This window comes from Solanum stenotomum, chromosome 12 (assembly GCF_019186545.1).
Source record: "Solanum stenotomum isolate F172 chromosome 12, ASM1918654v1, whole genome shotgun sequence".
Lineage (NCBI taxonomy): Eukaryota > Viridiplantae > Streptophyta > Magnoliopsida > Solanales > Solanaceae > Solanum > Solanum stenotomum.
The window spans coordinates 30,197,395-30,219,210 of NC_064293.1; the positions used below are offsets into that span (position 1 = coordinate 30,197,395).

A 21,816-nucleotide genomic window follows, 5' to 3' on the forward strand; every position below is an offset into this window, starting at 1 on the left:
ATCTCTATTGATATGATAGTTGAACATAATAGTTACTTCATGCATTCATTTTTAATTATTATGTTGCGTTTTTCAAAAGTTAATTTAACTTATTTACAAAGTTAAATTAGATTATATTAATTTAATATTTTAAACAAAAAATATATATATTAAACTATATGAAAAATACTATAAATTTCAAGTTTTTGCATATCAATATGATGAAAAAAATACATTGTAAAATGTTAATCAAAGTTCTTATAATTTGACTCTAAAAAAGGAAATCATGACAATTAGAAATGGACGGAGAGTATAAATTTTACATCTATTTATCAAATGACAATTAAAAATACATTAGTATATATAAAATATAATAATAATTGTCTTTATTTTTAAAAATTGACAGTAACCTTATATATGGCAATAAATGTCAACGATATAAATAGGTTAAGGAATATTACGATGGTGTTCAAATAAAAAATATAATGGTAAAACGAGGTAGAACGAGAATATTTAAAATATTAGTAATTGACACCATGCACCACAAAATAAAGTATGTTAAAAATTGTAGATATTGTTATAAATGATGCTTCGTGAACAATTTCAGCTATAACTCGAACCTATCCACTTTAATGTTTAAACAAAAAAAATCTTTTTCTTTTCCCCGAAAGGAACTTAAAATGTACTAAACACTAGTACTACAATAAATTTAGAAAGGTAGTTAATACTATGATATCTTAGAAGCAAACATGGTGCAGTATATATTTTTGGTCTATTCGATTTTCGATATCTGCATTGGAGCTTAACTAATTCAAATTCGTGTGGCACATGACTCATTTCAAGGCTTAAACCTGAGACGTCTAATTAAGAGAGGAGCAACTCCATTCACTTCACCACATTATGCAATATAATTCTTAAAAATACAATATTGACATTCTCCTTTTTCAAAATAATTTGGCTTCTTGTAGCATTATATAAGGCAGCATGGCTTGTTAAAAATTCTTGTTACAATTAAGTGGGATACTATATGTAAGGGAGAAAAAAGCAATATAAATAAAAATAAATTAACAAAGATAATATATACTACTTCACATTTCATATGACATTGAACCATCACACTCTTATAAAAAAATATAACTAACAATAACAACAAAAAAAAATCTGATATGCAATTCTAGAAACCAATCAAACTATGACATTTTTATTAATTTAAAATCAAAGAATTAGAAAGAGTAATTTTTATATTATAAGTGATTTCTCATTTAACCATCTGAACTCACTGAATGTCATCATCATTGTTGGTTGAAAATGTAATTGGCAGGCGATGACAACAATAATTTTTTTTTAAATTTTACTTATCAATTATGATTTGAGTTTGAATATTTGCAAAAAAAAGGTTAGTTCCTAATTCCTACCAAAACCTTCTAGTAGTTTTCTATATCATAACCGAAAAGTCAAAACTCTTGAATATGTATTAAAAATTTTCTTCATGAATAAATTGTCATCCTTTTGGTACCATTTCAAATCATTGACCAATTAATCACTCTTCATTTACCTTTCATTATTACTCCTTAATCTTCCTTGGGTCCCTCTAATTACCCAACAAAAAACCAACCAATTGAAACTTCCTAATTTTTGTTTTTATTACTTATTATTAGAGAAGATTATTGAAAATATTTTTGAATACACCTTTAGTCTATCACATGACATATTAAGTGATCTCAAACTCTTCTAAGAGCATGAGACTCACAATAAAAAATCGAGAGAATAATTCATATTGAGTTTAAAAGTGTTTTCAATAACTGTCGTTATTATTATTTTTTAAAATAAATTAAGTCCTTCACTAAATCCTAGTGATCCCACTCATTAAAAAAAAAAAGAAACTTTTGTAGTACAAAATAATCTAGTACAAATTATTCAAGGTCATTTTAGTCATTTGAATATTCTGCATCTTCTCTTTTTTTACTTACAAATTCGCTGTCGTTCCCACTTTCCCTCTCCTCCTTCAACCCACAGATTTCTCTTTCTAAAATGTTTAAACAAATCTTTACATAGAACCCATATATCTATTTCTCCGGTACATACATATCTATATATATATATCGCCGGAGAAAGTATAACTACAGGGGAATATCAGAATTGGGTATATTTTTGTTTTGTTATTAAGGGAGTTAATCATATGGCACCGAGCATGAGGGACGTGCAGTTGACGGTGACCGGAAAGTCATCATCGGCGGCGGATGATGATATAGATGGTGCCGGGGAGGAAGTGAGGCTATTGGATTCGTATGACGAAGTGAATTTGGATAAGTTGGGTGAGAATTTGAGGAGAATTCAGGTTAGAGTTACGGGGATGACATGTGCAGCTTGTTCTACATCAGTGGAAGGAGCTTTGATGGGTGTAAATGGGGTTGTTAAAGCTTCTGTTGCTTTACTTCAGAATAAGGCTGACGTCGTCTTCGATCCTAACTTGGTCAAGGTTGAGCATTTTTTTTTTTGATTGAGCTTGTTTAGTTGGTATTCTAAGTTAATTTTTGATCTTGCTGATGTTTTGAGCTATTTGGTGAAATGGGTTGGTCTTCATTTGATGAAAATTTAGTTGTACATCTTACTAATCCTGGGGTTTTGATGATTTTGGAAGTTTTGCTGAATTTTGAGTATGAGGTTTTTAGCTGTTTGGGATAAATGGGTTGGGACTAACTGCTTGATATTTGTATACCTTCTCTTGTTATTTGTGTTTTTTGGGTTTGGATATTCTGGACATAATTATTCTACCTAACTTTGTTGTATTTTATTAATGTCACACCTTACAACTGATCTAAATCAGCTGCTTTCAAATGCTTCCTTTTTTGGGAAATTAGCTTCGATGTGTTTGTTTTGCTTGTTGATATTGAGTTGTGTTTCATGGACTCGAGATGGAGATGTTAATAATACTTTGAACCCAAGATGGATATGCCCACAACTTTTGGGGGATGTGTCTTGACCAAAAAAGGTTTGATAGTCATTGAAGTTCTCTGTCCATTAGATTCCCATTGTAAAACATGTATGAGGAAGTTCTGCTAGTTGAGAACAGAATGTGCTAGATCAGGCTAAGATGCGGGCATTCTTCCTTCCACCTCCTACTGGGAATGGAGAAAAGGGTCTGATCACAAATTTTCTCTAAAGATATTGCCCTGTACAATGTAAAGCTGTGCATTGGCTATGTACTGGTAAAACATTTAAGATTTAGGACTGCACTTTCAAGATTTCTAACTAGTAAAACACATGTAGCATTTGTTTTAGCCATAACAAAGCACAACAAACACTTGGAATGATTTGGTCCTCTAACTAAGCATTAAATATTTGTTTTTGTACATCCCTAGGCAATTAAGATGATGAAAGTGCTTGTGTATCAAATAGGTAGCCAATATCCAAGTGCCCATAGACCAATCATACATATTATTGGTCGTCCAGGTTTCACATATTGACTGGAGATCACATTCCTTTGTTTGAACAAAGTATTCCAGATAGCAACTTTAAATTAATAGGTGGCATATGAAGTATGATGTTGTTGTTTGACCTACATATACCCTCATTACCGTGTTTAGTGGATGTCAAACGCCTTTATCAAACATGAGCAATAAGAGTAACTTCGTTAAGAATTAAGATTGAAAGAAATGACAGTTCCCTAGCTCTTTGACTGATTCTTAACTTGTACAAACTATATACTTTAAAGTATGCAGGACCTTTCCTTCTTTTTTGGCCCTACATTATCAGGGGAACATCAAACAGTTGTTGTGGTTGATGGATGAGGTGGTTGTGAATATTAGGTTTGAGAAAAGAGGCGGTGATACGAAGTTATCACTTTGTCACCTATTACAGATTAACCAGATTATCATTCTTGTTTTGAGCTGTTATGCCTTGGGTCATATGCAATCTGATCATTTTCTTTTACCGTAGCAAGTGTGAGTTGTCATTCTGTTAAGAGTTCCTGGTATTTGTTAAAGGATATAATGCTGTACTAGATCAACTTGTTTCTGGAGTCAAGCGAAATAGAGGACTTTAAAAGTTGATGTTGATTGTCTGAGCTTATTTTTCATGTGTAGACTTATCCTAATTCAAAGTTGATGTTGATGGTCTGAGCTTATTTTTCATGTGTAGACTTATCCTAATTCTTAGGCCTTCAGTTTTTGCTTCTTTGTCTGGTATGTAATTTTAGTTACTACGAATAAGGATGTAATCATTATTTTCTTCGACAGAGGTTCGGTTATTTCAAGTAGCGTGTACTTTGATTTAGTTTGAGTTTCCATCCTAACATTGCGTTAAATGGTTGGACTGATGCCTTCAAGTTCATGTCAACTTCTTATCTGTACTTCAGCTTAATTATGAAAAAGAGGGGGAAGTGACATAGTTAGGAAACAACAGACATGATCTAGCTAACCCAAAAAGGATAGGCTTGATGAAGTCTCTTCTGCCAAAAACAGTCACTATCAAACATGAGTTACTGATGTTGACTGGTTCTTGCTGATGTTGTTGTATTGTTTTAATTATACCGTTAGTGTTATCCAATCTGATATAATGTTTTTAATGTGGCATGTAACCTGATGCAAAATATGAAAAATTAACTTTACATTTCCCCATTCATGTTTCAGGATGAAGAGATTACAAATGCTATAGAAGATGCTGGGTTTGAGGCAGAGCTTCTCTCAGAACCCGCTGCATCTCGTATAAATCCACATGGAACTGTAGTAGGCCAGTTCACAATAGGTGGTATGACATGTGCAGCTTGTGTAAATTCTGTTGAAGGTATCCTTAAAAATCTCCCAGGTGTAAGAAAGGCAGTAGTTGCTTTGGCTACATCACTAGGAGAAGTTGAATATGATTCATCCATAATCAGTAAGGATGATATAGCAAATGCAATTGAAGATGCTGGTTTTGAGGCTTCCTTTGTGCAGAGCAGTGAGCAGGACAAGATTGTACTTGGGGTGGTTGGTATTTCTGGTGAGATGGATGCACAGTTTTTAGAAGGCATTCTTTCAAAGTTGCATGGAGTTAAACAATTTTGTTTTGATCGGGTATCAAGTGATCTTGAAGTTGTCTTTGATCCTGAAGTTATTGGCTCAAGATCTTTAGTTGATGGCATTGAAGGGGGAAGCAGTGGCAAGTTTAAGTTACTTGTCAAGAACCCTTATACAAGAATGACTTCCAGAGATCTAGAAGAGTCCTCACGTATGTTTCGGCTTTTTACAGCAAGCTTATCTCTCAGTGTAAGTAGTGTTTTTGCTGCTTATTTGTTGTACTGCTATCCTTTCTTCTTGGTTTAGTTTTTTTGCTTTAGCCTCAACCAATCCTCTCCACGTTTGAGGGGATTAGAAGGACATGGTTATGTGTGATGGAAGCTTCCTAACTTCCAATACTTGGGTTTCAGTTGATCTAATGGAGCTTTTGAAGTGTTATATCTTTGAATATGTAAAGATTCTGTCTGCTACAGCCTACATGTTCCATTACTCTCGTAACATGTAGTTTCAAATTATATCACACGACTCTCTTTGAGCAAACATGATTCTTGATATATGATTTTACACAAAAAGGTTGCTGCTAAATTCCAGTTATATGATGGGATTACTTGAGATATTTTTTCCTCCCTTTTGTCTTTTCACTTGTCATACTTGTATATATTTATCAAATTTCTGCCAGGTTCCTGTGATTCTAATCATCTAACATATTCAAATTCTGCCAGGTTCCTGTGATTCTAATGCGAGTTCTCTGCCCTCGCATACCTCTGCTTTATTCTTTACTAATTTGGCAGTGTGGTCCCTTTCAAATGGGTGATTGGTTAAAGTGGGCATTAGTGACTGTTATCCAATTTGGTATTGGTAAGCGTTTCTATATTGCGGCAGGGAGAGCGCTTCGAAATGGTTCCACAAACATGGATGTTTTGGTTGCATTGGGAACTACAGCTTCCTATGTTTATTCTGTATGTGCATTACTTTATGGTGCAGTTTCTGGGTTCTGGTCTCCAACTTACTTTGAAACAAGTGCCATGTTAATCACATTTGTACTCCTGGGGAAGTACTTGGAAACTCTTGCTAAAGGAAAGACATCAGGTGCTATCAAAAAACTTGTTGAGCTTACTCCAGCTACAGCTACACTGCTTGTCAAAGACAAAGGTAAAAACATCTAGACTTTCTGTCTACTTCTTTGACACATTATCATGTATAGTTCTTGGTAACTGTGTTAACACAACTTGTGACTTTTTCAAAATTGCAAAAGGGGCCTATCACTGATATTATGTTTACCTTGCATTCCAGGTGGAAAAGTTGTAGGCGAAAGAGAAATAGATGCTTTATTGATTCAGCCTGGTGATATATTAAAAGTACTCCCTGGTACAAAAGTCCCTGTGGATGGTGTTGTTGTATGGGGTTCAAGCCATGTGAATGAGAGTATGGTCACTGGAGAATCTGCTCCTGTTTTGAAAGAGATTGATTCAATGGTGATTGGAGGTACAATCAATTTGCATGGTTCTCTTCACATACAGGGCACAAAAGTAGGTTCAAACACAGTTTTGAGTCAGATAATATCTCTTGTTGAAACAGCACAGATGTCAAAGGCTCCCATTCAGAAGTTCGCTGACTATGTGAGTAGTATTTGTGTCATCTTGCTGAAGAGTGTTGTCTATTCAGTGCAAGTTGATTATTTCCTGGTGTTAATTTTATAGTATTTGCTTTGCTTTAACACACAATCACTGATGGACTTGAAGAAGCATTGATTAAATGGAAAGTTCAATATCTTATTCCATTTCCTCCATTAATGTACTATTTTTCTATCTTTCTTTGCATTAATAAGTTTAATCTCTATTCTCATTTTTTCCATCAGCCTAAGTCTCTGACAGTTGGGAGTGTTGTACAACATTTTACTGTGTTTTCCCTTATTTGGTTTAAAGCATTCACACTGCTGATATATTTGAAGCTGTAGCATACATATTTGAATGCTGATGGCTGTGCTGTCCTTGTCATTTCTTTATAATGGAAGTTATCTATTGAAGTGTGATGTTGAACTACAATTAGGCAGTGAATTTGCTATGATGTGGCTGAGTTTAGTGAAGAATGAAAATATATCTTTAATGTTGCTTTTGTTGTCGATGAGTCTCTTTGTCTGTTTTGTTCTTTCCTTTTGACGTTTGAGCTGACTGAATTTCTCACTGTAAGTACTCTTTTGACTTACAGATCGCAAGCATTTTTGTTCCTACAGTTGTTACTATGTCCTTATTAACATTCTTTGGATGGTGAGTTTGTCTTCCAACTAATTAGTTTTTCGTAATTTCGTCATTCCAAATTACTTCTATCACTACTGTTTGGAAAGTTGTGTTTATATTTTTTATTTACCCATTGGACCAGGTATGTTGCTGGGGTTCTTGGAGGCTATCCAGAAGAATGGCTTCCAGAAAATGGCAATTATTTTGTGTTTTCTCTGATGTTTGCAATATCTGTTGTGGTTATTGCATGTCCTTGTGCGCTTGGTTTGGCTACCCCCACTGCTGTTATGGTTGCGACAGGGGTTGGTGCCAACAATGGTGTGCTGATAAAGGGAGGGGATGCATTGGAGAGGGCACAGAAAATTAGTCATGTGATATTTGATAAGACAGGCACTTTGACCCAGGGAAATGCTAAAGTCACAACAGTCAAAATTTTCAATGAGATGGATCGTGGAGAATTCCTTACTTTGGTAGCTTCTGCAGAGGTACCATTCAAGTCTTTTCTGATAAGATAATAATAATGTGGGTAAAAATCCTGGGTACACCAGTGAATACAAAGAGTAGAACCTACCCAAAAAAAAAGAAGGTATGCACTATGCAGTCATCTATGGTAACAGAAACATCATGGGTGCACCCCAAAATTAATACTCCCCTCCGTTTCAAAAAGAATGACCTAGTTTCCTTTTTAGTCTGTTTCAAAAAGAATGACCCCTTTCCTTTTTTGGCAACACTTTAACTTTGACTTTCCACGTGTCATGTTTAAGGCCACAAGATTAAAGGACATTTTGGTACATTTGACATAACTTTAATTTAGAACCACAAGATTAAAAGTCTTCTTTCTTTTCTTAAACTCCGTTCCAAGTCAAATTAGGTCATTCTTTTTGAAATGGAGGGAGGAGAAACTAAAGACAAGACTTCATCTATACAAACTATTTTCTACTTTCAAGTCTTCTAGCTGGGATCCCACAGAAACCCATTTCCTACGATCTTCTGATGCTATTCTTATGCTGTTCTCTTGAGGAGATAGAAGTGCTTAAGAAAGTAAAATTCTGATTACCTTATAGCACTTTACCTGATATTTTTAATCAGTCTCAGTGTATTAAGATTTCAGTAATTCTTTTCTCCTTTTTTTAACTATCAAGCAACCACTTGAAAATTTTTTCTCGAAAGAGCTTTTAGGATCCTCTATTTATTACTAAAAGCAGTCATTTGTTGCCAAATGTTGCCACCAATTAAAACTCATACTCCCTCCATTTTTATAAGAATGAAGAAGTTTGTTTACATGCTTAGAACTAGTTTATAATTAAAAATATTTAAGTATATGTAAGAGTTCTGGTAAAAAGAGTTGTTTGATTCTTCAAATGTAAGTGTGTCATGTAAAGTGGAACTGGGAGTAGTTTCTTTTTAAAACAATTGTTCTGAAGTTACAAAAACTACTGCAATTTTCTCTCTTCTAGCTACATTTCATCTAAGGGGTATGCTTATGATGCAGGCTAGCAGTGAACACCCCTTGGCTAAAGCCATCCTGGAATACGCTCGTCATTTCCATTTCTTTGACGAGCCTTCTAATACCAGCGAGTTTCAGGCTTACAGTGAACAGGCTAAGTTTTCTGGATGGCTTCATGATGTATCAGATTTCTCTGTTTTGCCTGGGAAAGGAATACAGTGCTCCATAGATGGGAAATGGATTTTGGTGAGTTTTCAATAACATGATGTTAAAAAATTTGGAGAGGTGGTTAATTTCTTTGTCTCTAATCAGGAAAAAGTCTTTATTTCTCATCTTTATGCCCATGAACAGGTTGGAAACCGGAAGCTTCTTACCGAAAATGGGATAACTATACCTTCCAAAGTAGAGAATTTTGTGGTAGAGTTAGAAGAAAGTGCAAGGACTGGCATTCTTGTTGCTCAGGATAATATTGTCATAGGAGCTCTGGGTATAGCAGACCCACTAAAGAGAGAAGCGGCTGTTGTTGTAGAGGGCCTTATAAAAATGGGTGTCAAACCAATCATGGTTACTGGTGATAATTGGAGAACAGCTCGTGCAGTTGCTAAGGAGGTTTGAATCTTCCTCCTTGTGATCAAAATTTTCTTCTACACTGTAATATTAGTTTTACAAAACTGGGGATTTGGTAGCCTAATTTAATTTCCAGAAGTCATCACTTAGGGTTCTTTCTTCAATATCCTGTCCCCTTGTTTGATTAGCATGTAAGATATCATTATCCACTCCTGAAACCAGCTTTAAATAAGTTCCAACTGTTTAAAGATGAAATAAGAATAGTTTGATGCTTTGTTCTACCGAGCCTTCTTTGATGCCACTGAATTGTGAAACTATTAGGAATTACTCGAGTCAGACTTCCTGGTGTCAGAGTGAGAAGAACTCTACATGCTTTTACCATTTCTTCTTTGAAAGATGATTTTCTTTTAGTAATTTGCGGCCTTCAGTTTGTCTTCCTTGAGTGGACTGGCTTTCAAAAAAACTGAGAGAGACAGAGAGAGATATTCTTTAATTCTTTTTAGGGGTGGTGGTGGGGGTATGAGGATAAAAATGTGTGATGTCATCCAGTCAGCTGAAGTAAATGTAGTTGCCTTAAACAGGGGATGGTTAGATGTAGTACTGTTAAATTTTGTTAATGCAATTTATTGAGAAGTGTTAAGGTTGCCCCACAAATTCTGGGCTAAATGTATGACCCCTTGGATGCTGTTTTGAATTGCAGGTCGGTATTCAGGACGTTAGAGCAGAGGTGTTGCCAGCAGGGAAAGCTGAGGTCGTCCGTTCATTTCAAAAGGGAGGCAGTGTAGTTGCTATGGTAGGTGATGGGATCAATGACTCACCTGCATTAGCTGCTGCTGATGTTGGTATGGCAATTGGAGCAGGAACTGATATTGCAATAGAAGCTGCTGAATACGTTTTAATGAGGAGCAACTTGGAGGATGTCATCATTGCCATAGATCTCTCAAGAAAGACATTTGCACGGATTAGGTGGAATTACATCTTTGCCATGGCGTACAATGTGATTGCCATCCCCGTGGCTGCTGGGGTTTTCTTCCCTTTTCTAAAACTGGAGTTGCCACCATGGGTAGCTGGTGCATGCATGGCAATGTCATCTGTAAGTGTTGTATGTTCATCTCTGTATCTAAAGAGATACAAGAAACCCAGACTTACCACTATCTTGGAAATAACTATAGAGTAGGAATGAGATCGAAATATGAAGAGCCTTGAACAAAAAAAGTAGCATTAGGATCAACTTGGATTTGTGTATTCCTTAACCCTTTTCTTTTAGATTTCATACGTAGGGTGAATATCCCACCCTTACAATGTAAATGCTGTCTGTTTGTAAGTTTTCCTTTTTTTTAAAGAGCATTTCTTTTTAGTATGAGTTTTAACTTCTATATGGTGATAGTGTAAGAGATTTTCTACAGTATTAGGTTCGCGTGTCAATGTATGGGGTCATGGCTTCTGTACCTCTACGAGGTAGGGCTAAGGGTTGCGTATATTCTACCTTTTCCAGACTCTAGAGCTACAACACATAGATGAAGACACCATTTTGTAGTCCACTTAAGGTTGTTATTATGTGCCAAAAAAATGAATGTAAGAGTGGATGATGTATTTTCTTTTTGATATATGAATTGGGTGACTTAATTCACATTGAATTAATAGTTGAATTCAGTGGCGGACCTAGGATTTTCGTTCAGGGGGTTCGAAAAATAAAAGTATAAACGTGAAATAAGTCTTTAGAAATGGAAACCTTGGATTCCTACGGGTTTAAAATCAAACTTTTAGCACATTTTTTAAAGTAAAAAAAAAACTAGAAAAACTTGAAAAACAGAACTGAATATTAAAAAAAAAACTAAAAAAAGCTGAAATTGAATAATAAATAAATAAAACGCTTTCAGTGGGATTCGAACAGTCTGTTAATGAGGTGCAGAACATTGAGGACCTAGTAGACATATTGGGTGGCAAACTAACATTGATAAACAGTGTACTTGATAGTATTATGTCACTACATCCCATATCCAGTAAGGCTTTGAAGCAACTGGACAAAACCAAAAGGAGTTTTCTATGGGAAAGGAATAACAGAAGCCAAAAGCATTAGAGACTTATCACTGCAGAACAAATGCCTACTTATGAAGTGGTTGTGGAGATACACTCAAGAGGAGCAGAGCCTTTGGAAGGATGTGATTATTGCTAAACATAGAGCACTAAACCACTGGTGTTCTAATGTTTCAACAACGCCATATGGAGTTGGTGTCTGGAGAGCAAATTATGGGAGGAGTTCTCTCAACACAAACATTTAATTGCAGAGAATGGACAGCATATCAGTTTCTAAATGGATAGGCAATTCCTCCTTAATGGTTGCTTATCCTAACATGTTCCAGATAGCAAGGGAGCCTAACTCTACTATTCAGCAATACAGAGAAGGGAATTCTTGGAACATCATCCTCAGAAGGAACATACAGGACTGGGAAATGGAGGAGTTGGTCAGCCTACTAGCAACACTTCACAGTGTTGCAATTAATAGTGAAACACCAGACCAACTCAACTGGAGAGAAAAAAGGGGTGGGAAGTTATGGATAGGTAACTCCTCCTTAATGGTTGCTTATCCTAACATGTTCCAGATAGCAAGGGAGCCTAACTCTACTATTCAGCAATACAGAGAAGGGAATTCTTGGAACAACATCCTCAGAAGGAATAGCCTACTAGCAACACTTCACAGTGAAACACCAGACCAACTCAACTGGGGAGAAAAAAGGGTGTTAGCAATTGGCACAAATAACATGTATATATAAGACCCGTATAACATTTTCCTCTGCTTCGCAATACAACAACACTTTACATAAATTTCAGTAACCACACAAAAGAACACTAGCAAAGCCTAACCTAAATCACCTCAGAAGGAACAACCTACTAGCAACACTTCACAGTGTTGCAATTAACAGTGAAACACCAGACCAACTCAACTGGGGAGAAAAAAGGTGTTAGCAATTGGCACAAAATAACATATATATATAAGACCCGTATAACATTTTCCTCTGCTTCGCAATACAACAACACTTTACTTAATTTCAGTAACCACACAAAAGAACACTAGCAAAGCCCTAACCTAAATCACCATTTTCACTTTTAAACCTAAATTCATGCTCTTATTCACTTTTAAACTTAAATGTGAAGTAAAATTGCTCATCTTTATGAAAAGTTTGAGATGATCGGCGGCAGGGAGGTGAACAGCGGCAGAGAATTTGAATATATCCGATGGAGGGACGAACTGTCGATATATTTAATCTTTTAAATTTGGGTTTTTAAAAAAAAAATATATCCGATGGATAGAGGAACAATCAATATATTTAATATTTTGAATTTTGGTTTTATTTTTATAAAGATTACTTAAATTTTTAAAAAATACACTTTATATTGACTATATCCGATGGATAGATGAACAGTCGATATATTCAAAATTTTGAATTTTGGGTTTTTTATTTTATTTTTATAAAAGATTACTTAAATTTTTAATAATTACATTTTATACCCATTGACCATGAATTTTCGGGATATGTGCACGGGGTTTTAGTTCCGAACCCGTCGGCTACAAAATCAAACCGCAAATCGAGTCAGTAAGATATAACTCATCATAACTTATTGAATGATGTGTATTATTTTCGAAAGTTGAACATAACATTTATGTTATATACCCTTCTTTTGTGTTATATAGCATATTTAATGAAATTTGATTTTCGTTAAATGTTTAGTAAAGTATTTAATTATATGTACCTATCAAACATTTTGCTTTAGTTGAAAAGCATAAGCTCAGGGTTTAGGGAGGATATTGTAATGTTTTACATTGACATAATTTAATAACTTTAAGTATTTTCTAGACAACCAAACCATCATAATTAATGACAGATCTACTATCCGTCAGGCTGATCCTTACTTCATCAGTAAATTTTTAGTTACATATTGAATGATGCGTATTATCTCGCCTTGGCGTCCACATTTCTCCTTCTACTCGCTAAGGATTCAACAATCTAACATAAAAGTTCAAAACCATAGTATACACAAAAATTAAGTGAAAATATAATTGCACAAGAGTTCAACATAATTCAACCATTCAAACAAAAGACCAACATAAATTCAACCATTCAAAATAGTATACACAAAAATTAAGTGAAAATATAATTGCATAAGAGTTCAACATAATTCAACCATTCAAACAAAAGACCAACATAATTCAACCATTCAAACAAAAGACAAAAGAAATTTGGAAACCCATATTAATTTTCAGCAACCTACACTATAGCTTCAATTCTTTGTCAATCACACCCACAACCCATATCACACCTGTCACGACCCAAGCCTAGGGCCTAGACGTGACATGGCCAATGAGGAACCCGAAGGGACCCCAAACAAGCCTCTCAAACTTGTCATCACACTTCATCGGTCGCGGAAGTACATTCAACATTAATTAACGGGAAATAGGGACTAAGGGCAAACCATTTCAAAATGACATCATAGAACAAGAGTCAAGCTCATTTACAAAATACTTGTCCAACGCACACCTCTACATACATAGATAGGACGGGGCCCATGACATACTACTGGCTCCCCTTATAGTTAAAATACAATTGCAAGCTAAAGTCTCAAAACATAGGAGTAGGAAACATAACATAGCCCTCGAATCATTGAGGACTCACCAACAAACTCGGATAAGCACCGTACTAGCCACGTGAATGGAGAGAAGGATCAAGAGTAGCTCCGGTCCCTACATGGTGACATCATGTAGGCAAAATATGCGTTAGTACTTGGAATGTACTAAGTATGCGGGGTGCAACACAACAATAGACAAGGACACAATCGAAATACAAGAAATAGTTTCATAGGCATTATGAATAACAATATGAGGATGCATGATCAAAGTGAAGTCAAAACATGTTTAAGTAAATCTATACTAATAGTAGATATCATATGTGTATGCATGATCCAACCAATCTATAACCCCAACTTAGGATGGGGGATGCCGTTCACACCCGGACACCCTGGTGGCAAGGTATAAACCCCTCACATGGTTGATGTTGGTCACACCCCAAGCATCCTAGGTGGTGAGATATAAACCTCTCACATGGTTGATGTTGGTCACACCCCAAGCATCCTAGGTGGTGAGATATAAACCTCTCACATGGTTGATGTTGGTCACACCCCAAGCATCCTAGGTGGTGAGATATAAACCTCTCACATGGTTGATGTTGGTCACACCCCAAGCATCCTAGGTGGTGAGATATAAACCTCTCACATGGTTGATGTTGGTCACACCCCAAGCATCCTAGGTGGTGAGATATAAACCTCTCACATGGTTGATGTTGGTCACACCCCAAGCATCCTAGGTGGTGAGATATAAACCTCTCACATGGTTGATGTTGGTCACACCCCAAGCATCCTAGGTGGTGAGATATAAACCTCTCACATGGTTGATGTTGGTCACACCCCAAGCATCCTAGGTGGTGAGATATAAACCTCTCACATGGTTGTCCGGTTCTTTTCCCCCGGACCGGGCATGGTCATGCAACACTTTATATAGGAAATTCCCATTAGGCTCTAATGCAATCTCACATATGGAATGAACATATACACAAGCTTAGTTTGTCATCAACACATCTCTGGATTGCCATACATCTCATAACTCAAGCTTTAAAGCATCGATTCATCAATTCTCCATAGTTGGACATTTTGTCAAACACCTTGAAGGCATGTAGTGGAATCAAAGAGCATGGAAAATATGGTAGTAATTATGCAGCCAAACCAATGAACAACCTACAACAACACCCTTTTTAACACCCACAATACCATATGAAAATCTCCACATCCATTCCAAATTTAGATTCAAGTTCTAGAGTCACAACATGCTCAAAACAATCACTTTTCATGTTTAAAATTCAATATGCAGGAAATTACTACAAAGAACAAGACTAATTTATGAATCTTAACTTAAACAATGAATTAGTGAGTAGAATAGAGTCTAGGCACTATGGGTGGAAGGACCCATGAGTTCAACACCACATACCTTGAATTCTTATGAAGGTCTTGAGAGTGTCTTCAATGGAAGCTTGGAACTTGGAGCAAGAGTCTCTTCAATCTTGAGGAAGGTTTTGGATTAGGGTTCTTGAGGGAATTTGAGAGAAAATGTGTCTAAGTATGGGAGAGGTGTTTTGGGAAATGTTTTAGAGATGAGAATTGAACTAATGGTATATAGGAAATAACATATGCCCTTTGGAAAAATGGTCCAACACTTAGAAAAAAAAATGAGGTGGGTGAACATTAATTTCGGTCACTGGAAATTTGTATTTCCTGCCGGACAGATTTTACGAAAATGGGCATAACTTCTTCGTCCGAACTCCGAATGAGGTGAAACGAAGTGCGTTAGGTAGCTAACTCAAAGGGCTTTCCATGGATATGCTATGGGCCACCCAATTATTTGTGTGCTAGGATATATGACCCTCCAAAGTAGACCCTCGAAAAAGGCTTCACTTGGAAATTTCGGATTTTGATACGGTTGCTCTAAAATTTGGGTTAGACCCATTTCCCACTCAATTTGACCCCCTAAACAAGAATATGAAGTCGGATTTTTGAAAAACGAAACAAATTTTTTTTGATATAGCTAAACAAGTTTTCGGTAACTTCCGAATCACATTTTTAAGAACTTTTTGGGTCATTTCAACACCCACCCAACCTCTTTGCTGCCAACCTCTCCATTATTTTGAATCAAATTAGAATGCTCCTCATTAACAACAAAATGCAACTATAGAGACCCTAATAAAATGATCTACTTATTATTCCTTTAGGTGGATGTGACCTTGTTTTGGGGAATGACTGGTTGAAAAAGTACAATCCAACCAAGTTTGATCACGAGAAGAAATATGTCACTATTGGCAAGAAGGGCAATAAACTGAAGAGGGTAGGTTGCACATGATACATAGTGGTGCCATGAACAAAATTTTGAAAAAGGGTCATGCTCTTATTGCTCATTTGTTCATGTTAAGCACAGAGGTCCAAATTGTTTAATCGAAGACTACAATCAAAATAAACACTCACTCATCCTCATATTGAACCACATCATAGTTTGTGTTCCTGTCCTTGGAATTATCAACCTGTTATTGTTGCTCCTGAATAGAAAGTTGCTGATTTTCCTGATTAGTATTCCCCTGTCCTTGGAATTATCAACCTGTTGCTGTTGCTGTTGCTCTTGAATTTGTTTCCCCTTACTTTTCATGCTGCTGGCCTGGACCATTTGGTTGTTTGTGTTATCAGAAGCTATAGGCTGATTGCTTTTATCAATGACAACCCCCTGCAATTGATCATTACCCTTTTTATGAGAACTGCTCTGTGTTTGCTGATGTTTTTGCCTGGATGTATCCTGTATTGAGGTAGCAATGGCTCTAAAGTCCAATCTATGGTCAGTGTGTACCCCCTCATGCAGAACATGAGTCAAATGCCCTCCTTTGGTTACCCCTTCCTGCAGATTAGTAGGTTTCTCCTGACAACCCTCATCCATCCCTCATTCAACTTCCACAGAAAGAGGCAACAATCTATCAACAATGGGGGTTTGGAGAATTGGAAGCATTGAGTCAATACCTGTCATCTTGGAAGCTTGTTTGTTTTATTTTGTTTCCCTAGGAATATTGGTATTGTGGTTGTTTTCGTTTGTTTCCCTAGGAATATTGGTATTATGGTTACTTGTGTGATCCTGAAAATCATGTATTACCTTATCAGAATTCTTTTGAGTACTTTCCATCTGTTTTGGTTCATTCTCTGTATACTAGCTACTGATTAATTAACCACCTAAAGCTAACCATTTCACCAACTAATAGAGTCAATCAACTAACGACCTAACCAACGACAAAATTTATCAATCAATTAACCAATAAAGTCAATCAACACAACCATCTCACTATCAAATATGAACAGCCAACACCATATCCCTTACCAACTGATAAGGAACAACCCATCCCATATCCCTTACCAACTGATAAGGAACAACCCATCCTATCAAAACATGGAAAAACTTACCACAAGAGTGCCATTATATTTTTCACACTCTGCTTATATTGGCATTGACCATATTCAGGATTACGTTACCTCGCATTAGAAGGTCATCCAAAGATTTTCCATACGTATCTACTGGTCTGCTCTACAAAATAAAATAGAACATTACCTTGGACCTTACGATCTTAGTAGTGTTTCTGCCTGCAAGAAGAAGAAAAAACCAAAACATTAAGGTCTTTCTATAACAAGAATAGACTCAGAATAATACAACTTTCATTTTTTGGACAAAAAATGCATAAGCAGACTACAACATCCATCAGTATCATTGAAAGCAATATTGACTACAACAGCCATCAGTGTCATTGAAAGCAATATTGCAGCAGTATTTGTTCCATACCTTATTGCAACTACAACAACATACTCGGTGTAATCCCACGAGTGAGATCTAAGAAGGGTAGAGAGTACACAAACCCAAATCATACAATTGTTTCTTCATTACTTGGACATCCAAAACTTATATATCAAAATTATTGGGACACACCATGTGATTATACAAGTTCAAACATAGTAGCCATTAAAAAATCAATTTTTAGTCCAAACTTTAACCCCTTAGTTAACTACTGGTACAAGTTAACAACATTCAGAACAAATTGCTATAATTATTAGTAATAATTTGAAAGATACTATTGGTTCTTTATCAGGAATAACACTAAATTACTAATGACATAAAACTTCAGCCTTTAAACAAAACTACATGTTGTTTAGACTCTTCAAAAGTGTCGATGGATGTGTGTTAAATCTTTCAAAAATAGTTTTACTTTTGATGGCATGATCATATAAGAATGATATAGTATGATCTATGCATATTTAGCTAATCTAAACTTACAGGACTTCACAAGCATTAACTTGGAGGAACAGATCTGGCTGCAGAGACAATTTGAGGAGGAAGAAGTCTTAAAAGGCTGTTGCAAGGCTAGGCACAATCTTGTGGGTACACTCTGAGGATGGAAGATTCACAGTTAACAAGCTCTATAAGAAGGAAATGGGAACTCAACAAGGCCTCAGATTGGCTAGATGGAAATATGTATGGGCAAGCCAAGCACCAACCAAGATCAAATGTTTTGTATGATTGCTAGCTAAGAGGGCTTGTTTGAAACATGAGGTACTGCAGAGGAAAGGTGTACAACTAGTACCAAGGTGTTTTTTATGCAATGAGACCAACACTTATAAACAAGTACTCCTATCGCTGAGATACGAATGAATCAATGTTTTGAGTGTATTTTCTCACAGTTACACATAATCCAGAGGAAACAAAAGGCAACAATAACGAAAGGATTGTCATCCACCAAGATATCTAAATTGGGCATTACCTCACCAGTGATATGGAAGTATACACTGGCAGCCTCCTTATATCGATCTCTGTCCTTCAACATTTCTGCCCACCAAAGACCACAACGTGTAGCATTTCTCTGACCTGATGATCCAATTTTCTGCAAAAAAAGATAATGTTACATCCATACATAAAAGGTCAAAGAATCACATCCAAAATTTGAACACAACAATAACATCAAACCAATAGCCTCCCAAAATTTGAACATAACAATAACATCAAACCAAAGAACAAAAGAATCACATCCAAAATTTGAACATAACAATAACATCATACCCCAAAATTTGAACACAACAATAACATCAAACCAAAGAACATAACTACTTTCGTGATTAGTTTGGGTTCACCCATATTACAAAAAAATGACCTTTACAACAAAAATTGACCAAGGCCATTCACGACTATATTCGGTCTACAGTTGGTAAGTTAGCAACCCTATCAATTACAAAACAACAAAAACTGACCAATGAATGTCGGTCTAAAGTTGGGGAGTTAACAACCCTACATTTACAAAACAACAAAAACTAAATTAAATTAACAAACAAGCTAAATTAACTAATTCCAGTTTCAAACTGGAAGGACTTCGTCTTCTTCCATCTCCACTTTCACATCTCTACTTCCCTGTCGGCGCTAGCGGCGGCGTTGACGGCGTTTGAGAGCCTAATAGAGAACTTCATACACCAAAATGGCACATAGGACAAAACTGAAAATGAATCCTAGGTAAGACAGAAGGAGGAGAGTACACAAATCCATTAACCCTGTCGAACAAGAAAAAAAAGAAATATAAGTTTTTGTTAATAAAAGAGATATAAGTATTTTTTTGAAATAACCAAATATTTCAAAGTCACCCAATACTTGTGCTAGTGGAATGTAATAATAACCAGGTAAATCAATCTAGATGTAAGAGACTACATAGAGAGGGCAAGTCTAGCTTTGAAATGTTATGATTTTCCTGCTGATTTTATCAATATTGTAATGACTTGTGTAACTTCCCCTTATTTCACTGTAAAGGTGAATGGGGAGGGCCATGGGTATTTTGCAGGGAAAAGAGATTTAAGGCAAGGGGACCCCAAGTCCCCATTGCTATATGTTTTGGTCATGAAGTATTTGACAAGAGTGTTGAAGAGTATGAGTGATCTGCCTGATTTCCATTTCCACCCCATGTGCAAAGCATTGAGATTGAATCACCTGATTTTCTCGGATGATCTCATGATCTTTTGTAAAGCAGACTTGCAGTCTGTTAATAGAATCATGGAAGCTATTCAACACTTTAGTTCATTTAAGATATCATGAGAGGTTGGTATACGCAGGAGAGATACATCTTAAATCCGACAGGAAAGTATTCCATCTCGCAGAGCTATATGGCTATCCTGGAACAATAAAGAAAGCTACGATGCAATGGGCTGGGGGGCAATGATCTACCATACATGGAGGGCATGTAATTGGAAGTTGTTCAAAGGAAAATATGTACATACAGAGAGGGTCATCAGACAAATCAAAGAAGAGTTGATGGGAGACCGACGATAACTAGTTTAAACAAGAAAAATCATATAGAAATGAAAGATTGTACAAATAAAAAAAAAACAAATCAAAGAAGAGTAAAACACTAGCAAATCAAAGAAGAGTTGATAGAGAGACTAATGATAACTAGTTTAAACAAGAAAAATCATAGAAATGAAAGATTGCACAAAAACAAAACCCACAAAAAGAGGACAAACCGAAAGAAGCAAGCTCTGGCGATGGCAAGGCAGGCGATGGCTGGCACAGTAAGTGTGGAAATATGGAGGTGAGAGCGGTAAGTATAAAATATCTATTGTGTACATACAACAAACTTTTGGGGATACTTGCCACTGCGCCATCAGTTTCTCTTTGTTATTGAGGGGGTTCAAAATATATATATCTACAGAAATACAGAAAATTTACCTTATATATATCATGTAATTTTTTGCCAAGGGGGTTCGGACCCCCTGGATACAACGTGGGTCTGCCCCTGGTTGAACTAATCATGTAATGTGATTTTTTATAAAGCTACATCTAGTCAACTAGTAACTTTAGGGGCATATTTAAATCAAAAGATAACCTTGAGAACATTTTTGGTTCAATAAGTGAAAAAAATTATATTTTTAAGCCATATTCAATTGTTGGGGATATTTCTGGCTTTTAACCGTTTTTAGAATAATGATTGAGTTATTAACAAAAATATGTAATTAAAAAGTAAACTCAAAATATAACATGTAATAACACAATAGTTTTTGTAAAAAATATACTTGATATTTTAGTCAAATGTCAAAATATGATTATTGATTTATTTATTTTTCTACTGATTTTTTTATTTTTTTGGTGCCCAAAAATCAACATGTTACATTAATTGATGTGTTCATTTTCTTACCATTAACGAGTTTTACTTATTTTTTATTCTTAAATAATGAAGTGAGTCCGATTGAAAAACATATTATCAAAATTAATTTTAAATTTATTGCACTTGTAAGAATTTATAAAACTTCGATTCTGTCTTAATTATAATTTTAAATTTATTACACTTGTAAGAATTTATAAAACTTTGATTCTGTCTTAATTAGGAGCCTAAAATTGATTACATGTGCTTGCCGAAAACAATTATTGCTTCATTTTCATTTCATATTAGTTATTCTTGTTCTTTTTAACAGGAGTAATGAAATATTTCAATATAAATCTAAAAAATTGGAACATAACATTGTCCACCTAATTTAACAAGCCCTATGCAGCAGATTCGACTCAGAAGACATTGAAGGGGAATTAATCCCTCCAAACCAACTAAGTCATTCCGAAGGACTCATTTTACAATTACATTAAGACCATGTATGGGGGCTGACGCCTACCCACTGCCAATGCCGGAAGGTCAAGGAAGTTGGCGACCGTGATGGAAGGTCAAGGAAGTTGGTGACCTGATAACAGGGAAGCCGGTGACCGAAGCCCCAATGAACGACGGCCTTCACACAACCGCTTTAAAAACTCTTTTTTTTTGTCCAACTAGATTCTAAAACTAGTAATTTCTATTTCTTTTAAAAAAAGATTCAACAACAAAACGGCTTCCACAACTCGAAAAGAGAATATGTTTGTTTTTTTAACTAAGCAAAAAGTTCCAATTGGAGATTGGGTTAGGGCTTTAGGCCTATCAATCCTGCTCCGAACCCGTAAACCCAA

The 21,816-nt window shown here is 35.7% G+C and overlaps 1 protein-coding gene across 1 annotated transcript; it reads left to right on the forward strand.

Annotated features, from left to right (window-relative positions):
• Positions 1 to 1,972: 1,972 nt before the first annotated feature.
• Positions 1,973 to 10,480, forward strand: LOC125846561 (copper-transporting ATPase RAN1). Its single transcript, XM_049526080.1, has 9 exons — positions 1,973 to 2,458; positions 4,611 to 5,225; positions 5,699 to 6,128; positions 6,270 to 6,595; positions 7,185 to 7,243; positions 7,356 to 7,698; positions 8,706 to 8,906; positions 9,012 to 9,269; positions 9,928 to 10,480. Exons 1-9 carry the CDS (start codon positions 2,159 to 2,161, stop codon positions 10,402 to 10,404), a joined length of 3,009 nt encoding a protein of 1,002 aa, XP_049382037.1. The 5' UTR covers positions 1,973 to 2,158; the 3' UTR covers positions 10,405 to 10,480.
• Positions 10,481 to 21,816: the final 11,336 nt, after the last annotated feature.